Source organism: Pteropus vampyrus, unplaced genomic scaffold (assembly GCF_000151845.1).
Source record: "Pteropus vampyrus isolate Shadow unplaced genomic scaffold, Pvam_2.0 Scaffold15, whole genome shotgun sequence".
Lineage (NCBI taxonomy): Eukaryota > Metazoa > Chordata > Mammalia > Chiroptera > Pteropodidae > Pteropus > Pteropus vampyrus.
In genome coordinates, this window is record NW_011888796.1 from 3,354,525 (window position 1) to 3,377,531 (window position 23,007).

The 23,007-nt window shown below is 34.4% G+C and overlaps 1 protein-coding gene across 9 annotated transcripts in view; it reads right to left on the minus strand.

Moving 5' to 3' along the window:
• Positions 1–23,007, minus strand: part of FUT8 (fucosyltransferase 8) — a 205,222-nt gene that overhangs the window by 5,387 nt on the left and 176,828 nt on the right. For 8 of the 9 annotated variants that reach the window (XM_011384300.2, XM_011384264.2, XM_023526973.1 and 5 more), the window contains 3 exons: positions 11,042–11,288; positions 7,155–7,331; positions 2,432–2,582 (listed from right to left, as the gene is read on the minus strand). In XM_011384300.2, the coding sequence (XP_011382602.1) occupies positions 2,432–2,582; positions 7,155–7,331; positions 11,042–11,288 (575 nt within the window). The remainder of the gene's footprint in view (positions 1–2,431; positions 2,583–7,154; positions 7,332–11,041; positions 11,289–23,007) is intronic. The other variant, XM_011384307.2, reaches the window with a different exon arrangement.

Sequence of the window (23,007 nt, forward strand, 5' to 3'; positions counted from 1 at the left end):
TATTCTTAGAACACCACTAGGCACACAGTAATAGCAAAGAATAAAAATTCTGACAAAGGATAAAATACAGATATGACTATTAAAAAAAATTAAAAAGAGTGTGAAGTCCATTAGTCTGAATTTTATCCCCGAGGAGCAACCAGCTGAGTTTACTTGAGCCTCCAAAGCTTTCTCAGAGCAGATGGGATCTTACTTTTTTGTCAGAACAGACAGGGCCGGGAGGGTCTCCCAGTGTGAAAAGTTAGAAGTGGGTTCTTGTCTCAATGGATGATGATGGGATATCTGTGCACTTTTCCTGTAAACTCCTTTGTTTTGCTATTCAATGAGAAAACAGTATCTATTGTTGTTTCATGAGCCATACCTCAATGAAAATTCCTATCCAGAGCCACCTGTCTGGAATAAAATGAATGTACCTTCTGGTTTTCCCCTCTGCATTTTCTAAAATCTGATTCAAAGTGTAGTGAGGCCTGTTGTGTTGAGTGTGAATTTGGAATTCGACAATAGAAAGCATCATAGGGGGAAAAAAAAGAATTAAAAGAAAGTAATTTTGTCCTATGGTGACTTTAATGCTGGAAGAAGGAAAACAAAGCATAGAACACATTCCTGTAAGTCTCAGTGCCTACCTACCTGTAAGGTTGGTAAATGTTCCAACATGTATATATTTATTTAATTTTAAGGCTTATAACTAGAGCGATGTTTCTCAACAAGGCCGATTTTGCCCCTGCCCTCCATCACCCCAGATATTTGATAATGTCTGGAGACATTTTGGGTTGTCAGAACTTTAGGTGAGGATGCTATTAGCCAGGGATGCTGCTAAGTATCCTACAATGCACAGGACAGTGCCTCATAACAATTTATCTGGCCCCAAATGCCAATATTGGCAATATTTTAATTAAAACTATTAAATTTTAAAGACAAGAAATCTTCTTTGACTAGAGGAATAGAGGAATAGACTTTAGACAAGCCTAAAGTCTGGGCCTACAGAAGAGGTGGCATATCTGGGAAAGTGACTCTTGATTTACTTATTCTAACAAGCATTCAAAAATGTGTGGAGGTTGTTACTAGTTATATGCACCTGTTATATGCATCAGGTAGGCACATAGCCAGATTGTTAAAACAGTTGATAGAGACCAAGTAGTTATTACCCCTCCCCCACAACCTGACCCTTGAAAATGGTAAAGGGAGCTTCTCAAAGACAGGCTCGTCACCCCAATTAAGGAGAAACATCAGCGGTGGATGCCTTCATGGGAACTTGAAGGCCAATGAAATTTTCCCATCTAACTAGGATTGCTGCCTATGTGACTCCTGATCTGTGTAGCTCTCTTTTTGGGTAGTGAGTTGTTTTCTTACTCCATACTGAAGAAACTCGTATAGGCTTTGCTGGGGTAGGTATCCTTTCAAAAATCATATCACCATCCTATTGTGACAATGTGCACTGTCACATTATAGAAAACTGTCCATTTTTTTTTTATATTCTCTGAAGCATATTCCCATGAAAATGATGTGGCTTTCCTACTCACATTTTCTTTTCTCTACTTCTTCTAAGCTTTTAGGCATATATCATTCTTATGTGATTTATATTTCTTGGTAATTGTTCTCTAGTTATTTCATGAGTATTTTTCTCACTAGATTCTGGACCAAGGCAAGATCTGTATCTTCATCTCCTTTGAAATCCCTTCTGCATCTGGTATAATTCTGAGCACACAAAATTTAACAAATTACTGAATGAACTAACCAATAATATGCACATAAATGAAGGAGCAGAATAATATCCACAGTAAACATTGCTATGCTGATATTCCACTGGGAATATAAGGCTGATTGTACTACTCATAAAAATACATACACCAAACCCATAACATGTAATTATCTGCAAGAATTAAACTCAAAGAATAATTGTAATATGGTATTGCTTAAATTTAATGTACAGTTTCTTGCTTGCTAGAAATGTAATAGGACTTGAGGAATTATATTTATTCTTTCTTATTTTCTATAAAGCAATCAAGTAAAACAAAATGCTGGGCATTTAAGCCTCTCAGTATCAGTGCATTGATGTGTAGAAATGGATGGATTCTGGTTACATACTGATTGTATGCAAAAATCAGAAAGTATTAAGTAAGCTTAATTACTTGCTGTTTCTGTTAAATGCTGTGAACAAGCCAAGTACTTTAAACAACCCCAGGAGCTGGCTTCAGTGGAGATGTATTGAACCATTACTTGTAAACAACTAAATATTCAGTGCACATAAGTAGCTATCTTGGGGGAATCTTCTCATGCTTTCACAAAAGGGATCATTCCCAAATATTAGGAAAATTGCACCTGAGTCATGATAACTAACATTAAAAATAAATACAAAAATAAACCAAGAACTTCCAGACCTCAGTATGACCAAAAGGTATTGGCCACTTAAAAATACTCTACTATCACTTACCTGGGATGAAAAAGTACACACTAGGAAGTCTGCCTGGGAGAGAAAGTGTATATCCAGAATCACACCCCGAAGTGAATTTTCCGTGTATCGATTGTGTAGTCCAGCTGACCAAGAGATAGAATTATCACTAATAAATTCATAATTGGGATACCTAAAGAAAAGAAATTTATACATAGTCACTGAAATCACAGTATTCCACCAAGAAGCAGTACCCCATCAGCAGGAGGCAGACCTGCTCTTGTGACCAAGAGCACCTCTCTAACAGTAAAGAGAGCTTTAATATTATGGCATTGAAGAGAATAGTCAATGAAGCATCTCTGAATCTATCAGTGGGGAAGAAACCATTCTGGAGTGCCTTGTATGTTAAATGTTATGGACATGTCACATAAAATACACATAGATGCATCAAAGGTCCCTTCCTCATTCATAAAAGAGTTGAAAACAGAAGGCTTCTTATTTTCTTTATAATGAGTGACCTCTAAGAGGTCGAGCTGCTTTCATTTGCTCACTGAGCTTTCCTTTAGAATATAAATATCATGATTAAACTTAATTAAAATTTTTAATTCAGAATTCACCATAATTCAGACACCTTCCCTAACCGCCATCCTTGAAGCACCACCTTAACCAATAACAGTAATGGAAAACCATTCTAATACATTTATGAAAGCAAATTTCTCGTAGATGTCCAACAATTAACATTTTTGTAGTCTTGAGATAGAATATTTAAAAAATACTAAAACAAGATGTCTTTAAAAAGTCCACCATGTTCAAATGATTGTACTCTGAATTAGAGGTTTAATTACACTCTAGTAGAGAGTGAATAAATTTTCTCAGTGCGTGACGTAGAGCTTCGGAATTAAGTTGCAAACTTTGGGAAGTTATGTGAAAAGGAGATAATCATTGTACCTACTTTATATAATTTTGCAAGAATTAAATACATTAAGTAATGTAAAGTGCTCAGAAGAGCATCTGACATGTAGTAAATGCTCAAGAAATACTGGCTGTGGTTGTTAAATATTTTTCTCCCAGACAGCCATCTTGTTTTATTCCTTACTTCCTTTGGGTCGCTGATCAAATACAGCCTGGTTAGTGAGGACTTTGGTAACTTCTATCTTTTTACCTGCTTAATTTTTCTGCATGGCCCTTATCTTATTATCATTTGACATAATACATATTTACTGTTTATTTACTGCCTACATGCATTCCCGACCTCCATCATCCCTAACTGAAGAGAGGCATTTCATCTTCTTTGTTCACTCTATTATTATCAGCACCTAGAAAAGAATCTGGAATACAATAGAGGATCAATAAATATTTGCCAGAAGAACAATAGTTCCTATTTATAAACCCTGAAACATTAAGAGTTAGTTTACATGTCTGTTTCTCACATGGCATTCCACTCAAATTGGGACTATATCTTATTTTTCTTTGCATCACAATGCTATGTGAATAAATACATGCTACCTGTGTCTGGGATTTTTTCCTAATCCCCTAACAGCTGCTTCAGATTTCATAGTCACCATGGATTTTTTCTCATTGCCTCTAATAATGAGTGTGAAGGCAAACTCTCTGAGCACTGTTTCAGACTGGTATTCAGTGTTCAGATCCATTTGGCCTCATTATTTTTGACATTTTGCCCTCCTCAGCTCTGAATTAGGGACATGAAGGAAATGTCACATTTATTCTAGAAAGAAAACAACCTAAAAGACTTTTAACGTGATTCCTGCAACGTTGCATACACAGGCAGGGGCCAGAAACAGCAATAAATACATATGAAAAGGCTGGAGGGTGAAGGAGAGGGGGAATTGCTAAAATATACCTTTATTCAAGGTTTTATCCTTGAATAAAGACAGACTTTGTCAGCAAGGGTTGGGTGCTTCAGTGAAACAAAGAAGAATGATCCTTTTGCTGAGAAGGGGCACTAACATTAATGTCCTTCTTAACTTAAAAGCCCCTCCCTGGAACTACACCATCAGAGCACTTGAGTTCCTCAGGCCTTATCTCTGTATGCAGAAGACTCTTGAAGAAGGACATTGAAAGTGGAAAAAAACAAACTGAAACAATGTGAATAATGAGAGAGGGAGATTTTGCATCTCCAGTAATGAGCATGGAACTTCCTGTACAAGCATACTTTTTTCTTGTCTTTTGCCCATAAGTATGTTAACAGAGGAATTCTTCCACTGTGAAGTTAAAGAGATTGGTAATGATAAAATTTTTTTTTCTTCTTCCATCTTATAAAACTGTATTTTTATATCACCCACAAAGGACTAACTTGAAATTATAAACTAACATCAAATTCTTCTTTTCTGAAATCTTTCTCCAGACTGAGGGAGAGAGATAGTCTTCTTCATGACTTAGAAAATTAAAGGATTTCCAAAGTGGAAAAATATGCATAAAATGCCACATTTATAAAAGAATATGGAGGAAACTGCTGCTGAACTACCATGAGGAGAGGAGTTACCAGCTGCTGACCACAAAAAAAGAAATTCAAGTTTTACAACTCCTGTAATCCAGTGCTGCCAACTGTACTACAAGGGTTGCTTGGTATAAATATATAATGCTGTTTTATGGCTCAAAGTTGTAAGAACCTCATATACTTTTATCTAAATACTTCCAAGTCTAGAAATCTAGCTTAAGAAAATAATGTGGATAATTTTAGGCACACATCATAGCATTATTTGTAAGAGTAAAAAATTAAATAATCCAACTATCCAATATTAGGAGAATGATCAAATAAGCAATGGCATATCCATATAGTGGATACGTAGTCATTAAAAAAGATGTTTAAAATGTTTTTTTAGTGACCTGGGAAAATGTATCTATTGTTCTATTAAGCAAAAAAGTTCAAGTTATGTAGAATACGATCAACTACTAATATGTATAACTAAGTGACTGAAGGGGATATGTCAAAATTTAGACAGTTGTTGCCACTGAGTAATAGGATTATGAGTAATATTTTTTCCTTGCTTGTATTCTTACTAACTTATATATTTTCTAGAGTATAAATTATTTTGCTAATTAAATAGGAAAAAAGCTTGTGAGGCATTCAAGAACAAATGAGAGTCGATAAAATTAAAGTTTTCATATTTTTTTAACCAAGCTACAAATTCACTTTGGTATTTTAAAAGAAAGGAGAATGGTCAACAATTTCTACTTTGTTTCTCTTTAATAGGTTTGGATATCGAATTGGAAAAGTATTTGTGAAAATTTTTATTGTGTTTTGTGACCAAATGTTCATTTAACCCCTGACTCTTATATAAGAATTATAACTACATAACTTGGTTTATTCTTGGCTGATGAATTTCTTGGCCCTTTGCTTATAGTGTGTGTGTATGTGTGTGTGTCTATACTCAACAGAGACTTAAGGGAAAAAGCAATTTATATATCAGGCTAATTTGAATCTTAGGAGGTAGAAATAAGATTTAAATTATTATCCAGTGAATTGGATAAACACCTGCATTATAGTTCTCATTCTAAATTTGTTTTTCTTCCCATTTGTGACATAAAAAAGGGACCAAGAAATAAATTAAATAGTCAAATAGCTCAATGATTAACTGCTAATAAATGCTTTCAAATTGATAGGATTCAAATAAACATAATTCAATATTTACTGGGCACTAGTTACAAGAGCTAGGTACTGTTGTCTAAAGTATTTACAATTTAGTGAAAGGGACAGAAGTAAGCAAGTGCTACACACTAACAGGAATACACCAAGGAGGGACACTTAGTCGAGCATTTGGGGATGATTTCTGGAATAGATGATATCTGAGCAGAGCGAAGACTACATTATTCTTCTCACTCATTCTCTACTTTTACATATATTTATACAGCCTTTATTTATTGATGGTAAATATAGGCCAACTCTAAGTTCATCCAGATCCTATGATAAATTCCCAATTAGGATTGCTGCTTTATGTGTTTTCATAACACCCAATATTAACTCTATAGTAGCACTACTCATACTGTAGAGTAACTATCTGTTCCCTTGATAGACTGGAATTCCTTGAGAACAGAGAGTGTCTTGCTCATCATGGAATCCCCAGCACCTAGCACTGTGCCTGAAATATGGGCAAGCTCAGTAAATGATGATTATTGTTCAATACATACTAGTATTCCTTTTTCTGCACTTACAAAACTCATCTTCTGATTCTGTACCTTTATTTAACATAACTTCCAAATTCCAGAATTTTTAATAAGATGAAAACTTCTATTTTACATATATTTTCAGCTTCCCATAGGTAAGCAAGGGCAAGCACCTGCTAAGTTTTATTGCTAACAGTCCTGTCCAGTGGTTAGTGTTATGGACTGAATGTGTGTTCCTGCTCTGTTTAAGCCCTCTAAATAGGATGGTATTTGGAGATAGGGTCTTTTGGAGGTATTTAGGGTTGAATAAAGGCATGAGGAGCGGGGCCCTCATAATGGAATTAGTGCCTTTACAAGAAGAGACACAAGAAAGCTTGCTCTCTCTTTTAAGCACACAAAGAGGTCATGTGAGTACACAGTGAGATGGCCGCTGCCTACAAACCAGGAAAAAAGCCCTCAAAATGAAATCTGCACCTTGTCAGCACCTCACATATGCTTTGATTATATTAACAAGTTACACAGTTGTTTGAATTTAAAAACCTCGATAGTAATAATATTATAACAAGAATCACAGGCCTAGGAATTAAGGATTCCTTTCAAATAGAGTCCCACTCTAGAATCACTAGTTCATCTAACTTACTTTGTTTTTGCCTCTTTTAATAAAGAAGGGTCATCTGTAGCCAAATATACTCTTTTTTTATCCACTTGCATTCTGCGAGCAAGAAGCTGAAAATGTTCCTCAACGTGCACCATGTATTCCTCAATGGGATGGAAGGCCGCTTCTGTTCCCACTTTGTCTGTGCGTCTCACATGGACTCTAGGGGGCAGAGGGAGAGCGTCAGATTCTGATGATAATGCTCTGATCCACTGAGTGCTCTTAGGGTACTCAACTTTATACCCCTATTCATGGTGGCATTTAGTACATTTTAAACCAATTTTTCTTTCATTTTCACCATTAAAAAAATAAAACAAATTGTTTAAGAATTCAAACACATATATTCTAAATACATTGGCATATTAACACAATACAAGAAAAATGAAAAAATAAGTAAAGCCTGTGAAGAATGCTTTCTTATAGAGAAAGTAACTGGCATATCAGGAATAAGTGGGAGATTCCAGAGTTATGCTCTATACTAGGCAGCAAAATTCCAACCAGTGTTCCAGAACAGACTGGATATATTTTTGATACCAAGATTCACAGTTGTTATTATAGAACATTGAATATATTGTTTGTAACATTTTAATGCCAAGTTTTCTTTTTCTTCATTTTACGCTGTATAGCCACAGTAACTGCCAACTGTTAGAATTAAAAGCTGCCCAAGGAAAACACAAACCTGCATGGATTCTTCCTATAACACAATCAAGCAGGCAAACCTTTTAAGGGTTCTTACTATCTTTAAGTCCATGGAGCCATTCCAGCCCTTTTGTTGTATGCATAATGAATTCCTTTTCTCTGTTTTTCACTCTATCAAACACAAGCAGATAAAGATTTCATCTGTCCTATTTAAGAAAAGCTCCAAAACTGTAAAATTGAGGACAGAGATTTACACTGTCCTGTACTGAATAAGGCATTGACTTTCAAAGTATTCTCCTCCCATCTCAGGGCTTCTGAAGTAATTTAATGAAAACAAAAATAATTATAATTATAGTTTGTTTTCATAAATTAAAACTCTCCATTCTCTCATACACATTTCAACCCAATCTTTACAAAAGTAAAAGATTTGCCATTTCTGTATACCCTCCTCCCCAAATTACTAAACTACTATTCATATGTTGAAAATGGAAAAAGGTAGATTTGTCCCTTTAGGTCAAGCAAAAGCCAGCTTTTTATTATGAATCTGGAGTGAGGAGTTGCTTTCAGTGAAGTCACTCTGACATCTTCATGACTAGTCTTTCCTTTGCATTCCAGACTAAAGTCCACATGTGAATACTATTACACGAATACGTCTATCATCTTTTCCTCCCCACACACTTCTCAAGCACTGCTTCTCTCAGAAAATCAGAATTGTTCACTGTGCTCCACAGAGATAAAGAGGGACAAAAATAACAATTACACTTTATTTTAATGAAAATTTTCATGAGAAGAAATACTATCTGATATTCTGATTTTACCACGTACTTTCTTTAGCTCTAGCTTTTCAAATAGGGGTCAATAACTTCTATACATAGGAAGACTAACATGCAAAGGAAGAAGTGGGGTGGGAGAGATGAAAATAAAAATAAAATCGAAGAAGAGCTATAATAATAGAAAGAAGAATAAAAGGAAGAAGAGCATTTGAGACAATGGCAGAGTATTACTAAGCAATTTTCTCAATCCTCCAAGTACTCCTGAAATTAGGTCTGGATTAATAATTTGACAGAGGACCTTAATAAAATCTCTATGGAAGAATCAGAATGTTAGACCTGCGAAGGATGTTAGAAGTCATTTAATTTAATGTAACTCTTTCATCTGACAGTTAAGGAAACTGATGCTTCTGAAGACAATAAAAAGACAACATAAGGTAAAGGGAGGTTGGTTTCTCTCATACACATTTCAACCCAATCTTTACAAAAGTAAAAATCATGTAGCTAACTGATTTTCACTATTAGATATCAAACTCTTCAAGGGCAAGGAATCTGATTTTATTTATTCCCATTGCACCAAACATAATAAAATAAAAGAGTGAATGAATGATGAGTAGATGCAAAAATCTAATTCTTTAGTATTGTTAGCAGAAACCTTATATACTCCCCCTCATCTAGTTTCTAAAAATAGTTTTAATTTAAAAAATGAAGAAAGGGTGGCAATTAATGAAGGCCCAGAATGATCAAGTCAGGTAAATTGTTAGTGATGAAAGCTAGATGGGACCCCCAGATTTCTGAATCCCAGTGCACCCTTCTTTTGTTACAGTACACTGCCTAATGTGCAAATAACTGAGTTGTATATGGTATTTCAATTTTCTGTATTGGCCAATTCTCAGTATGGTGGATGGTCCAAGGAAAATTAATAAGGGTTGCTTTCTGATATGTAAAACTACAGGAAAGCCAGAGTTAAGAAGGTTCTGGAACTTTGGGCAGACATTTTCTTTCCTCACTTGTAAAATAATTCTCTCTGCCCACTTCAGAGGACTGGGTTTCAATATTGATGAGATAATGTACTTGAAGGTATTTTGGTAATTTAACTATTATACTGTTATTTTTCTCCATCTTTCAAAATCCTGTTCAAACAATGTACTATGAAGCCTTTCCTGATCCAGATGGAAGTACATTTCTCCTTCACTGACTGCTCATAATATTTTTTATGCTTTCCTTAGGGTATTTATCGCATTCTACCCACATAATGTTAGTTGTGTAAGTCTCGCATCTCATAGACTGCAATGAGCCGGAAGAAGCCATTTAAAAAAATTAATCTCTGTCCCCCACAGTAGCAGGTATTCAATAAATGTTCTGCAAATAAGTGAATGAATCAACACATGTGTCAATATTAATCAATAGCTGACTTTATCACAAACAGGATAAGCCACAGAATGCCATAGTCTGGTCTACAAGCATATTTTCAGAAATTATTTAAGCATCAGTCTCTCTGAAAGGTTATATTTTACAGTGCATTTTTTCTCACAGAACTGAAATCTTCTTTTAATCCTTATATTATACATCATCATTTTTAGGGCAGGTATTACATACCCTACTTTACAGATGGAAAAATCAAAACCCAATACTATTATTAAGTTGGCCAGAATTAGGAAAAAGCCAGGAATGTTACCCAAATCTCTTACCTCTTAGTCCAGTATTCTTTCCATTAGGCAATGAATATTTCCCATAGTGTGAAATCTGGCATCAGGACCTGGGAAAACTACTCTTCCATAACTTTTTATGTATGTGTAGAGGAGCACATGCTTGTGAGTAAATATGCTCTTTTAGATTTTTCTTATTCTCAGAATTTCCTGACATATATCTCCCTTAACATAAGCATGAAACTAAATACACATGTATATTGTAACTCACAAGTAGGCCAAGAGATCATTCTAAATAATAATTTTAACATTATGTTACAATACAAATGATAGTCTCATTCTCAAAATAGCTTCCAAAACAGAAAAGAAAATACAATATCCAGAAAGCAAAGTAATCACCAGTGGCAATTTAATGAAGCCTAAGAATAAGATGCAATTAAAAAGGTATAAATGTGACAGCTATATCTCAAGGCCCTGCTACAGTAAGGCAGGAGTCATATATAATATCCAATAAAATAAAATTTTGCTGGTTTCCCCAGGAGAGACAGCTAATTTCAGAAATATGAGCTTAATATATTTGTTGAATGAATAAATAAAATAATGAATAAATAAATTGAATAAAGTATGGTGACTCAGCTATTCTAAGCGAACAAAGGAAGAATGGTCTCCCTGTGGCCTAAAGTGAACTCTAGATGCTCAGATTTTGGGTGAAGCTATGAAAATTAAACTATATATTGTAAAGCTCACGGTATATATTGTATAAGTATATATCCCTGCTACATATCACTTTGGGAGGAACAAATCAGATTCTTACCCAATAACTGGATGTTTGAAGCCAAGCTTCTTGGTGGCCTCTTCTATTTCCTTTTCCAGCCACGGTTGTGGGCGGATCAAGTATTTGACAAACTGAGACACCCACCACACTGCAGGATCTCCATGGACTCGAACAAGTCGATCTGCAAGGTCTTCTGGTACAGCCAGGGGTAAATATGGAGGACGAGGATGAAGACTGTCTACAATGGGGAGCTCGACCACCTGAACATTTTTGTCTTTTATTTCACCTGAGAGAATATCAAAACATCATCATCATCAAACTGTATTCCTTGTACAACTACCATTGAATGAGAACTCACTCTGTGTGCTTTCATCCTCATAGCAACTCTAAAGAAGTATTATAATTTTCACTTTACACAGCAAGTTTAGTAACTTGCCCAAGGAGTTAGCACAAAAGTGGCAGAGCTGAATTTCACATTCAGGTTGGTGTGCCTCTCAATAGCCTTTTTCTATCATAATATGATGCCAATCAACACATCATACCCTGGATAAGGATGGTATCTACCACTAAAAGTATCTAATCAGAGAATAATCATATTGCCAGTTAACACAGCCAGCTAGGCAAAGTTCTGTTTTGTAATTGTTGTTTTTTTCATTAGACAATAAAGTGTTCTCAAAACTTTCAGCTTGTCATTACAGCAAATGGCTCTTGTATTACTTTTATGACAGAGCAAATGACTCTAGAGATACCTAAAGATTATAAGCTAAGTATCTGTATCTTTTGAAGAAAAAAAATTAGATAATTCTAAAGTCCTTTTTTCTTGGCCAAAGTAGGCCCATTATATTCACAATTATGATAATAGAATCTGTGTTTCGCTGGAAATTAATTTAAAGTTAGAACAGAAATTAGATGCTAATTTTTGTAGATGATGATTACTTTCAGAATCCAACTTCTATATATCATTAATGTTACTATTCAATCAATTACATAAGATAATAAAAACAAACCAAAATGTGATAGCCAGCATCCCTAATGTTTACATATTAAAGACCACATATTAAAACTAGAAGACACAAAGATAGCAAGCCGAGAGATTTCATAAATATAAAATGTACTGAATTAAATTTTAAGTAACAGAAAATATTAACCTGTACATACAAAATAACTCTAGTTAAGATGCTGTCATTGTGCATAATAAATTAGAATCACAGTTAATCACTGGACCATTAAAGAAAAAAATGTGCTTATAAAGAATAAACATAGGATTTATTTAAAATGTATTCACCAAAATAAAACACAATCCTCAAGTTCTGTTTTTTTGCACATATGCAAAATGTTTTGAAATAAATTATACAATCTGAGAATATAATCACTCAAACAAACTGCATGGTTATCATAAAGTCAGTTGGTATAACTAAAAATTAAAAACATCTGGTTAATATTCTTTCTGTTATGTAAAACTCATTTCAGGATTCTTAGTAGACAGTCCTTGAAACATAAAATTTGGTGCATGAATAAGTGGCAATAAAAAAACTTACCACCAGTATTGCAGTTCATCTAGGGTGCCAGTTAAGAAAGAGCTGGGCACCTTTATCAGATGAGAAACTGTAATTCAGAGTCTTTGAGGAAAAAGTGAGGTACATTTTAAATTAAACTCTAAAGTCTCCCTCGGGCTGGGAAAACTGGGGTGCTTTCCCTAATGTGGAGATGATAAGAGAAGTAGCACATGAATCAGAGAGAAAAAAAGGAAGGGAGAAAGTTAGTTCTTTTTTATAAACAAAGAGAGAAAGAAAAGAAGACCCTAGTCTTTCATACATTACCATAAACAAAGGCAAAATTAGTACGGCTACCTTCCTTTTGCAATTTCTTCCTAACAAGGTTCTTCTAATGTTCCATGTAACTAATTCCAAATTATACTTACATGAAAGTGTTACCCTCTAATTGACCCAAGGCATCATCTTCCTTACAAGCTAGCCCTAGTGACAACTTTCAGAAAGAAATGGAAACTACACCTATACCTTCAAGACAGAGAACTCAGTTTATTGTTGTTGATTCTTTGTCATTCATTCATTCATTCATTTGTTCAGCTATTTATTGAATATTACTATGTGCCAAATACTGTACTGTACTAAGAGGAATATACAGTGATAACATAGTTCCTGTTCACAAAAACCTCACCCAGAACTAGACGGCTTTCAGTGAAAGAAAAATAAAATAGAATCAGCAACAAACATGCCATAAAAAAAGATATCGATACTTCACTGCCTAGTAAAATATTAAGAAAAGAATATTTAAATTTAAAAAAGAAAAAATTGGCATAGAATAAAAGTTTAGCTTCCTCGATAATGATATGTTTTGAAATGAAAGAAAATAACACAGTACATGCTAATTAGAAGGTCCTTTCTTTTACTTAGTTTATCGCACATTTTTTATCCAATTGGAATATACATTCAAAACAATTGAAATCCGTAATAGATCCTAGAGATAATCTTATTCAGTGTTTTCTAAACTTTAGTTATTTACATACCACCTTTATAATTGTTACCATATCCATGTCCCATCTGTACTATTTAATGTTTTAAGAATTCACTTTTTAAAACTTAAACGAATTTATTTTATAGATGGTAGCTATAAATATAACTACACTGAAAACAAAACCATGTTATTAAATTCTATATAGATATGTTGCTATTAAAGGGCTCTGAGTTCAAGCCAGATTTCTATTAAAAAAGGAGATTACTGGTGATATTTTAAGGGCTAATAATTGCTTTCTCCTTTATATCTCTTATGAGTTTAAAACTAAATGAGAAACAGAGAGGAATAAAATGGCAATCAAAATATCAGCTGGATTGCCAATAAGGATGAATTGAAGAATGCAATTTTTTTTTTATTTTTTTTTTATTTTTGGCCTCTCACCCTCTTAAGTAGAGTTTGTCAACCAAAGCCTACTACAAGGTGGAGGAGGAGGGACATGTCTTCTGAGAATGGGCCACACCACGAGAGAAGCCAGAAAGGGCTGTGCCTCACATGTTTGGTTCCTCCTCTCAAATTTACCGGTTGTATAACACACTACTTTCCTTGCAAGTGGAAGGGAAATGAGGTAGACAGAAAGAGCAAAAAAGCACTTCCATATCTTTTCTTTCTCAGGAGCGGAATTTATTTTCTTTGTATGGAAACTCTTGAGGAATGAAAGATTCATAGTACATGCCCCAGCCCACTCTACCCCCAACCCTAATTATCCAGTATTAAAGAACTATTAAAGATATCTTTATACCAAACTGAGACTTTGTTTTTGGCATAATCAGAAAGACTGAAAAAGGAATCACTTTCTCAACTTTGTGATTTAATGTTTATTTTAATGTTTTATCAGGAAATTGCCTGAAATTATCTCATATGCCACCTAAAATCACCTCTAGTAATCTGTTTTAAGTTTCAGTTTGGGAAACACAGATTTACTTAAACTCCTTCATTTTACAGAGGAAACAGACTAAGAGAAGTTAAGTGAACTTCTCAAAGATAATACAGCTAATAAAAGGGCTAAGATCAGACTCTAGTGTTTACTCCATTACTTATATTACATTCTGCTTTCTGGAACCTATATATATTTTAAAAGTCATTTAAGTATGGTCCCTTTGATCAATCAAGAATATCCTGCCATTCTATGAAGACTTTAGTGTAGTAAAAAATATGCACTGCATCAACCTTCCAGCAAGAGAATGTTTTATAAGTTTAAGTCATACATAAGTCGACGCTATTAATTTTTAAAGAATCAGTGCAAAGTAGCCTGGTCATCACACAATTGAGGGCCCTGTTCAATTTGAACTGACATGATCCTTACCGATTATTTCAGGGACTCATTTTCAAGACACCTTCCTCTTGTTGATAATCCTGTTTCAATATGGTCATTCTCTTTGCTAAGGGCAGATAAGACTCAAAAGGCTTGTTAGTATACTTATAGCTCCCTTCCAGAAGCATAGATAGCTCTTGGAAAGGGAGGATCTCCACAGTTGCAAGCAAGTAACTCTAGAGAAGCGCTTTTCCCTACTACTCAATTCATAACAGCTCCACTTAAAAGCACTACTCTGTCATCATTTCCTGTGACAAAAGACAGAGACATTAGCCCTGGAGCTAGTCAATTAAAGTTATTAGTCTTCAGTAGACTCAACAGAAAGGGCTTGAGAAGCTCAATATCTACAAGGAATGAATAGATTCTGCTATAATGAAAAATGTTTCGAGGGTGGAAAAGATTTTGCGTCCCCAGTCCATGGAATTTCTTCTGCATTTACTGTCTTGTTTCTTCAGTTGCTACTAAGCAACTATTATCATTCTGATTTGTGAGAGAAGCAGAATTCCTGAAACAGAACTCACAGAGCTCAGAATGATCAAGGCAAAGAGGTTTGTAATAGGGTTGCCAGTGGAGAAAAATCTCCAGCAAGACATCACTACCTGGAACTTAAATTTCACTTGCGGGAAGGAAGAGATTATGAGTAACTTTTTGGCAATACCAAACTAGAAAAGCTGTCTGTTTTTTGAACTCAAGCCTCTTAAAGCGGTTTCCTTCAATCTCCCCCATGGGTCCAGACTTCCTCCAAATAGGTACAGAGGGATAGAACGAGTTTTTAATTCCCTTTCTAAGAGTTGTCTTGAATGGTTATAGCTGCTAGGTGCCATCACACCTAAGTGCCATTCCAAGGACTGTGCCAACTGCTGAGACTCATGGCCCTATTTGAGGCTAGAGCAGGGACAGACATCAAACAAAATACAGTAAGCAAATGTCTATTCACAAAGTACCATGACTGTAATGCATAGTGATTATGAGTATGGACTTTAGAATCACAAAAACTGGTGTTCAAATCTTCTATCATTAACAATCATTAACAGTTGTTACTTTGAATAAGCTATATTTAACTTCACCCGGTTTCTTCATTTGAATAATGTCATTGATAATAGCACCTTACTCATCGAGTTATTCTAAGGTTAAGATATTGCATGGAGAAAGCTCAGCATGATGCCTGATGCATAATAATTCTCAAAAAATATTAGTTCTTTATCCTGGGATAAAATCTGCTGAATAATTCTCAACAAGCTGGCATAGTTGGTCCAGGAAGTGATTTTTTGGCCAAAATAACATATTCTACAACAAATATATCAAAATGCCCCATTTCAGTGAGCCAAAGATAAACTCCCAAATATATTAGATCTAAGGAGATATAAAATATACACCCAAAGTAAATCTTATTCATACTGTTACCACAGGCAATAGAACAATGAGCAGCTTTTATTCTTTCAAAATATTCAACAAATGTTCAAATTGAAGAGCAGCAACTCTGAGCTATCTGAAAGTTCTGATAGAATTATCATCACTAATGATAAAAATTCTATTCTATACTGAAAGTACAGAATAGCATTAAGTTGTCTAGTATCCTTAAATTATATCCACAAAGACTATTGGGACTTCTGGTATTTACATTTTCTTTAACTCCGTGTGGCCAAATATGATGCTGATTAAGTTCTTACTAAACTCTCTGAGACTTGCTAGAAAAGACAAGAGTAAAGGAAATCAAGACTGAAAGCTAACTAGCTGTCGTGAGACCTCTAGAGGCATGGAGGAGCTTTCCTGATTTTACTTGGACACAAAAGATGGCTGTTAAAAAAAAAAATCACATAAATGTGTGAGGTCTCTTCTTTGAGATTTTAACAATTATGACATTAATATTTATATCCTCATTTAATGACTGAGCTCTGTTCTCATTTAAAATATGGAAGAAAGATATATTATTAAAAAGTGAACATCTGGGAGACTTTCCTTTTGTTTTTCAACCACTCTACTCTGACGGAGATCTCTTCTTGAACTTGAATGAGGAACTGTCGCCTGCCATATGAATTTTATCACTGCTCTACTTAAGCCCAAACTTAAAAGACTGTTATTACTGCCAGTTTGAAGCCTTCAACCGACTGAGTGAAAAGTTCTAAATTCAATCATATGAAACACAGTGCACTGTTAGCAACATTCTTGAGAATTAGCATATCACACGACGGGAATGATTGTGCAGTATTCTTAGGAGGTGTTTGCTGCTTTTACTAGAAAGAGAAATGCCTTGCAAAGGCAACTACACTCATGGTTCACTGACCTCAATGATATTCTGACAGACTTAACTCTAGAAAGGAGACTAAAAGAACGACTAATGGAAAAAATGTATTATCTTAGTGAGTTATGCAGATGAGGATAAGGCAAGCAGGATGGTGTCAAAAGAGAAAAGACCAAAGAGATTTGTTTGCTTCACACAACTAAACAGAAGGCTCCCAGAAGTCATTCTTAATGTTTCTGAAAGAAATTTAGTCATTTACTTTTAGATATACATATATGTTACTTTGCCAAAAGGTTCCATACAGTCCTCAGACAGCTTGCTCATGAAGGGGATACCGTCAACATTTTCTTTGATGATTCAGATTATATAGGCCCTAGAACTCCATGGTTACAGGGTTATGTTATATCTCTAGGGAGTTGTTTGTTTGTTTGTTTGTTTGTTTAATAATTTAGTACTTTCTCCTAACTTAGAACTTCCTTCTAACCTAAAGGGTCCCAAAAAATCTTAGAACAGCTTTTTCTCGTTGGCAAGAAACAAGAGAGTAGAGGAATGGAGAGTAGTGGAAAGACGAGGCTTAATTTCATCAGATTTATTAAAGAGCCAAACCCCAACCTCTCTTCTCCCGTTCTCACAAAAAATCACAACCCCACTTTCATATTCCTCTTATTCTTTCATCACATGCCATGTTCCCTTGAAAGAAATAGCCAAGAGGAAGGACCTCAAGGTAATAATGGTCTTTTATTCCTTGAGAATCTCTGAAAGGTGTAACTGATGTGCAGGTGTGCCTCCAGGATCTCACAGGATAGAGCTGTCAGTTCGCATATGCTGCATTCTCTTTTGCTTAGGGGAATTTTATACTAATAATTTCTCTGTTAAGTTATCATCTAATTATGTTAAATCAGGAAGACCTGCTTTGGGTTTCCTGATGATAGGTTAACAGTCAATCCTAAAACCCTAAGGTACAAGAATCATACTAGAAATTCTGGCTCTACCATGAGAGAAAAAAAAATACAGAGTCATTTTGGAAGAAGGAAATAGCAAAACAGTTAAGACTTTTGTGAGATATGCAAAGAGAAGACAATCAAGTGTAGCACTTTGCTAAAGCGCTATACAAAATGCTGATAAAATAGACATCTTAACCTACTGAAACAGGGATCAGAGAAACAAACCTCCCTTGTATAAGTTGTTTAACTTCATCTGTAAAATGGAAATAAGAAAATAGCACTTCATAAAGACTTTGCGGATTACCCGGGATTATGTATGGAAAATATTTAGTGTAATACTTGGCATATAGTTGCTAAATCAATTCATAAAGTACCAGCAGCTCCAAGAATCAAGGATGCTGCCATCATTCTCATCTTTAATTCTTGCTGCCATCTCAGACTATAAAATATGTCTTCTTTCCCAGCTATCTCCTCTTCCACCATGGAAGAAAGAAGATAAGGGGTGGAATATGGCTTTACGTGCCAAGCCACAGCTCCTACTGTCACTGCTGCTCTCAATCTGGTATGTCACCTGACTTTCCTTTCTCCTCTTCTGGGTTATGTTACATCTATAGAAGGAGAGCTAATACTTTATAATCTATAGCCTCTGGTGTCATAAGTAAGATAAATACTGTAAAGACATTATTCAAAAAAAAATGGCTATATTTTACCCTTTTTGGTTTAACTGGGGGAAGAGAAGGGGATATCCATAAATGAAGAAAAAGAACTTTGAGGTAAAAGTCATGAAACCTTAACAAGTGAAGCATAGAATAGGGGAGAAGGGGGAAGATAAATGTAGCACAGGGCGAAGAGATATCTGAGATGTTGAAAGTAGTCATTTGCTTGTTACTGTTTTAAAAAGATAATGCTTTGCATAGATTTGATACTTTGCACTATTGTTCCCATGATATTTTTTATTTATGCTTAAAGCAGGAGCAACACCGCCCCACCCTTCTTTAGAAACTGAACTAAAATTTGCAAAGAAATAACTCTGTCACTCCCTTGCCCGGAAAGTTATCTACTGTTTCTCATCATATGCAACATATTTTTCAACCTGTAGTTAGTGACTTATCAATAGGCCACAAAGTCTTACCTGGTAGATCTCCAAAACAGAGGTCAATATTTTATACAATCTTATCTTCATTCCAAATCATAAAGATTCTGGCAGGAATGAGGGTCCAGAGTCTATTCTTTTCACATGTTTTAACTCCTTTTCAATGAGCTATGCTATAAGCCATTTTAAAAATAGTTTCTGCACCCACACCCTCCTGTCCCACCTCCCTATCAGCAACTTGAACTAAGAGCTAACATTTATTCAGCATCAACTATATGTCAAGTGCTAAATGTTTTCCATACATTGTCCCAATTAATCCACAAAGTCTTTATGAGGTGAGTATTCGCTTATTCTCATTTCACAGGTGAAATTAAGTAACTTGTTCGAGGTCACCCACCTAGCAATCAGAAACAGGAGTTGAAACTAGACATTCTGATTGTAGAGTTTAAAGTCTATCTCCAATCCTACTCTATTACCTTAAAGTTTCACATAAAGTCAGTCTAGATCTCTCTCTACAGTATACACTAGATATAGGAATTTAATATTAAGTGAAGGACATAAACTTAAAACAGTGATCATGCGTACCCACAAAAATCAATTAGTAGATGTGAATTGTGGCTTAACAAAACAAGTTCATTCATTGTCATTTTGGGTTTGTACTGGGATCCTTGAAGAAAAAAATAATAGCTACAGACAGCTTATCTCAAATTTAAATTATTGGTATGAAACAATTAGGGTGCTTTTTAGTTAACTTAAAGCTCATGGTTAAGAGTTAATAATACCTTCATAATTTGATTGTAAAGAGAGAATGTGAATTAGCCAACCTATGACAGTATTATTTCCTAATAATTATATAAGAAGCTTCCCGTAAAGGAGAAATAGCCTACCTTAGAACAAAGAATCTAGAAGCAAAGTTATCATAGAGATTTATTAAACTTATAAATCATTCTCCTTATTATGTCTCTATATACCTATTTAAATTATTAAACATTAAAGCAAAAATATTTTGCAATCTAAAATATTTTTGTCCTTAAAAATATTTCCTCCTTTAACTTCCCTTTTGATATATTTAGGGATAAATAAAAATACACAAATTTCAATTCACTCATGAAGACCTTGTAAGTTAAAGTATCTACTTCTGACTATACGATCCAAAATTCAGGATATAATAACTGACGGAATCCAAGATGAATCACACAATATTTTCAGAAACAAATTTGAGCCTTGATTATTATAATAATTAACTTTATTGGTATCAATGGAATTTCTAAACGATTTTTAAAAATTACAGAAAGGACTTTTAGAGATTATACAAAGTAATTTTTAAGTCAATTCAACATGAATGGGGATGATCACATTGTGTTTACATATGAATAAATTTGTATAATTCAATTACTACATCTCAAGAATAAAGGGAAATAATATTATTTAAGAGGAGGAAGATCTTCCAAATGACAACAAGATGATTCCCTTCTATCTAAAAAGATGAGAGCTGAGAGGGGATATGTTCAAACTATAAAATCATTAAAGATTTAGATAAGGTGTCCAAGAATGTGTTCTCCAAATCTTAGAATTAGGGATCTTTTGTTGATGCTTGAAGGAAGTAGTTTGAGAATAAATAAAATAAAGTCTTATTTTACATAACATATAGAATTCTTACCAAGCTCATTATCCCAAGAGAAGGTAAAAGCCAGAAATTATATGTTTGTGCAAAAATATGAATGCTTAGACCTTGACATCATGGATGGCAATTATAACTCCCATAAAATGTCACTAAGAACTACTGTTAAATCAGAGTACTGAACTGGATGAATCAATGATGTGACCCAAAACGCCCTTCTTAGGCTTCAATGCACAAGAAACAACTATATGAGATAATAAGACTGTGTTACATTTTGTCTCTAAAGGATGCTTTTTCTTTGTGTACCAACAAACTCTTATTCCTTTTCCTTGAAGCATGGAGATAAGAGGCAGCTATACCACAAAACAAGAAAAGGATAAGAGGATGAAAAATAGAATATTACTTATGCCTGTGGATACTGCTTGCTTGGTTAAAGTAGAATATAAAATTCATAAAATAAAGAGTATTGTAATTCTGAAGCTACTACTATATAGTTCAATTTTGTTAGAATAAAACTTGTACATGACTATTCTCTCAACAATATCAGGCAACCAAAAAATACTTATTGAGAACTGTTTTAGTCAAGGATCAGTGGTTGCAAGGACTAGAAACCTAGGCAAATTAGTTCAAGTAAAAAGATTACACAAAGAATACAAGAGAATTGCCAAGAAACAAAGAGCAGGAAGTATAACTGCATCTTATAAGAAATAGGAAACCTGCAATTCTTACCATTTCTCTGTGGCCACATGGTCTGTGCAGGTCAGCTACACTTTCCTTTCTGCAAAGTGACTTCTCTCTTGCTCAGGGTCCATCTTGGAAACATCAGCTTCTGGCTACAGGATTTTATAACTTAAGTCTTACCCTCATATAAGCTAGAGTCTCTGTCTTGTAATTACACTAACATTTACTGAGACCATGTGCTGAGTGCTGTGCTAAATGCTTATAAATATTATATATATGTATGTATATATATATAATATATATATATATCTTTTACTTACCAAAAGGACCCTATAGAGCAAGTACACTTATAGATGACCACAGAAGGAGTTGGAATCCAGATCCATCAGACTCCAGGGATGGTGTGCACAATCACAAGATTAGATTACCTCTCAACAGAGAATCTTATTGATATTGCCTAGCCTAAAGGATTAATTTCCCAGAGTCAGGTAATCACTTGACCTATACAGCTGTGAATATCTGTGTGTTTGAGGGAGAGGGGAAGGAGTGGTTACATGATATACGCAAGACAGCAAGGGCTGTATACCCCAAACAGAAGCTATTAGATGCTGTGGGGAGTTAATAACTGGAATATAGCAAACCTTTGGCTTTCAGAAATTTAAATTTTTAGAATTTTAACTCTCAGAACATAAGGTAATTTTAAGAACCATCCATATATATATATATCTCACTGCATTTAGCAAACTGTATTATAATTATATTTTTATGTATATTTGTCTCTCCCACAGTCTGGAATGAAGATGTAAACCCTAACCTATTCGACCTGTTGCTTCAGCAACTATAAATATCCCAGGCACATAGAAAGCACAAAATAAGTGTTTAATTGAATGAATGAATTTAATATATAAAATACTGTAATTAACACAGATGCCACAATCTTTGGTAGGAAATAATCGCATAGTAGGTGAACTCACCATTCAGCAACACAATCACAATGTTATGAGTAAATTTTGAGATCTGAGAGTATCAACTGCTTTAAGATGCAAAACGATCGATACTACTCAAATACTGCCTTTAAAGACTTTTCTTGTCATTTAGATAGCAAATATCTGGAAAATAGTATATAATTACTTGCTAAACTATATCTCTATAACACTTCTATTCTTCTTGTTACTTCAAAAAGTACTTCAGAAATATATAGGAATTCAGCCTTAGATCCGTTAACCAGTTTTTAAATCTGTACAACCTCAATAGGACATGATAAGAAATATCCTTACTTTTGTTATTTTGTTATGATTTCACTGTATGCTTTTCTAGGGAGCTGACTCTAGTTTCCTGAGCTTAAAGAATTATCTTTGAGAGTGACAAACACTATAGAATCTATTTTAGTTATTAAATAATATCAGAACTTATAGTTAACTTTTACATGATATGCTGAGCCTGATAAAAAGAAAATTATGCTAGGCATGATTTTGGCATGTTTTATTACTAGAACAAAGTCTATCCCTTCATTCAGAATTTTATAGGTTTCACACTGTATATTAACTTCAAGTAGATAATGAAATTAATTTATAAGA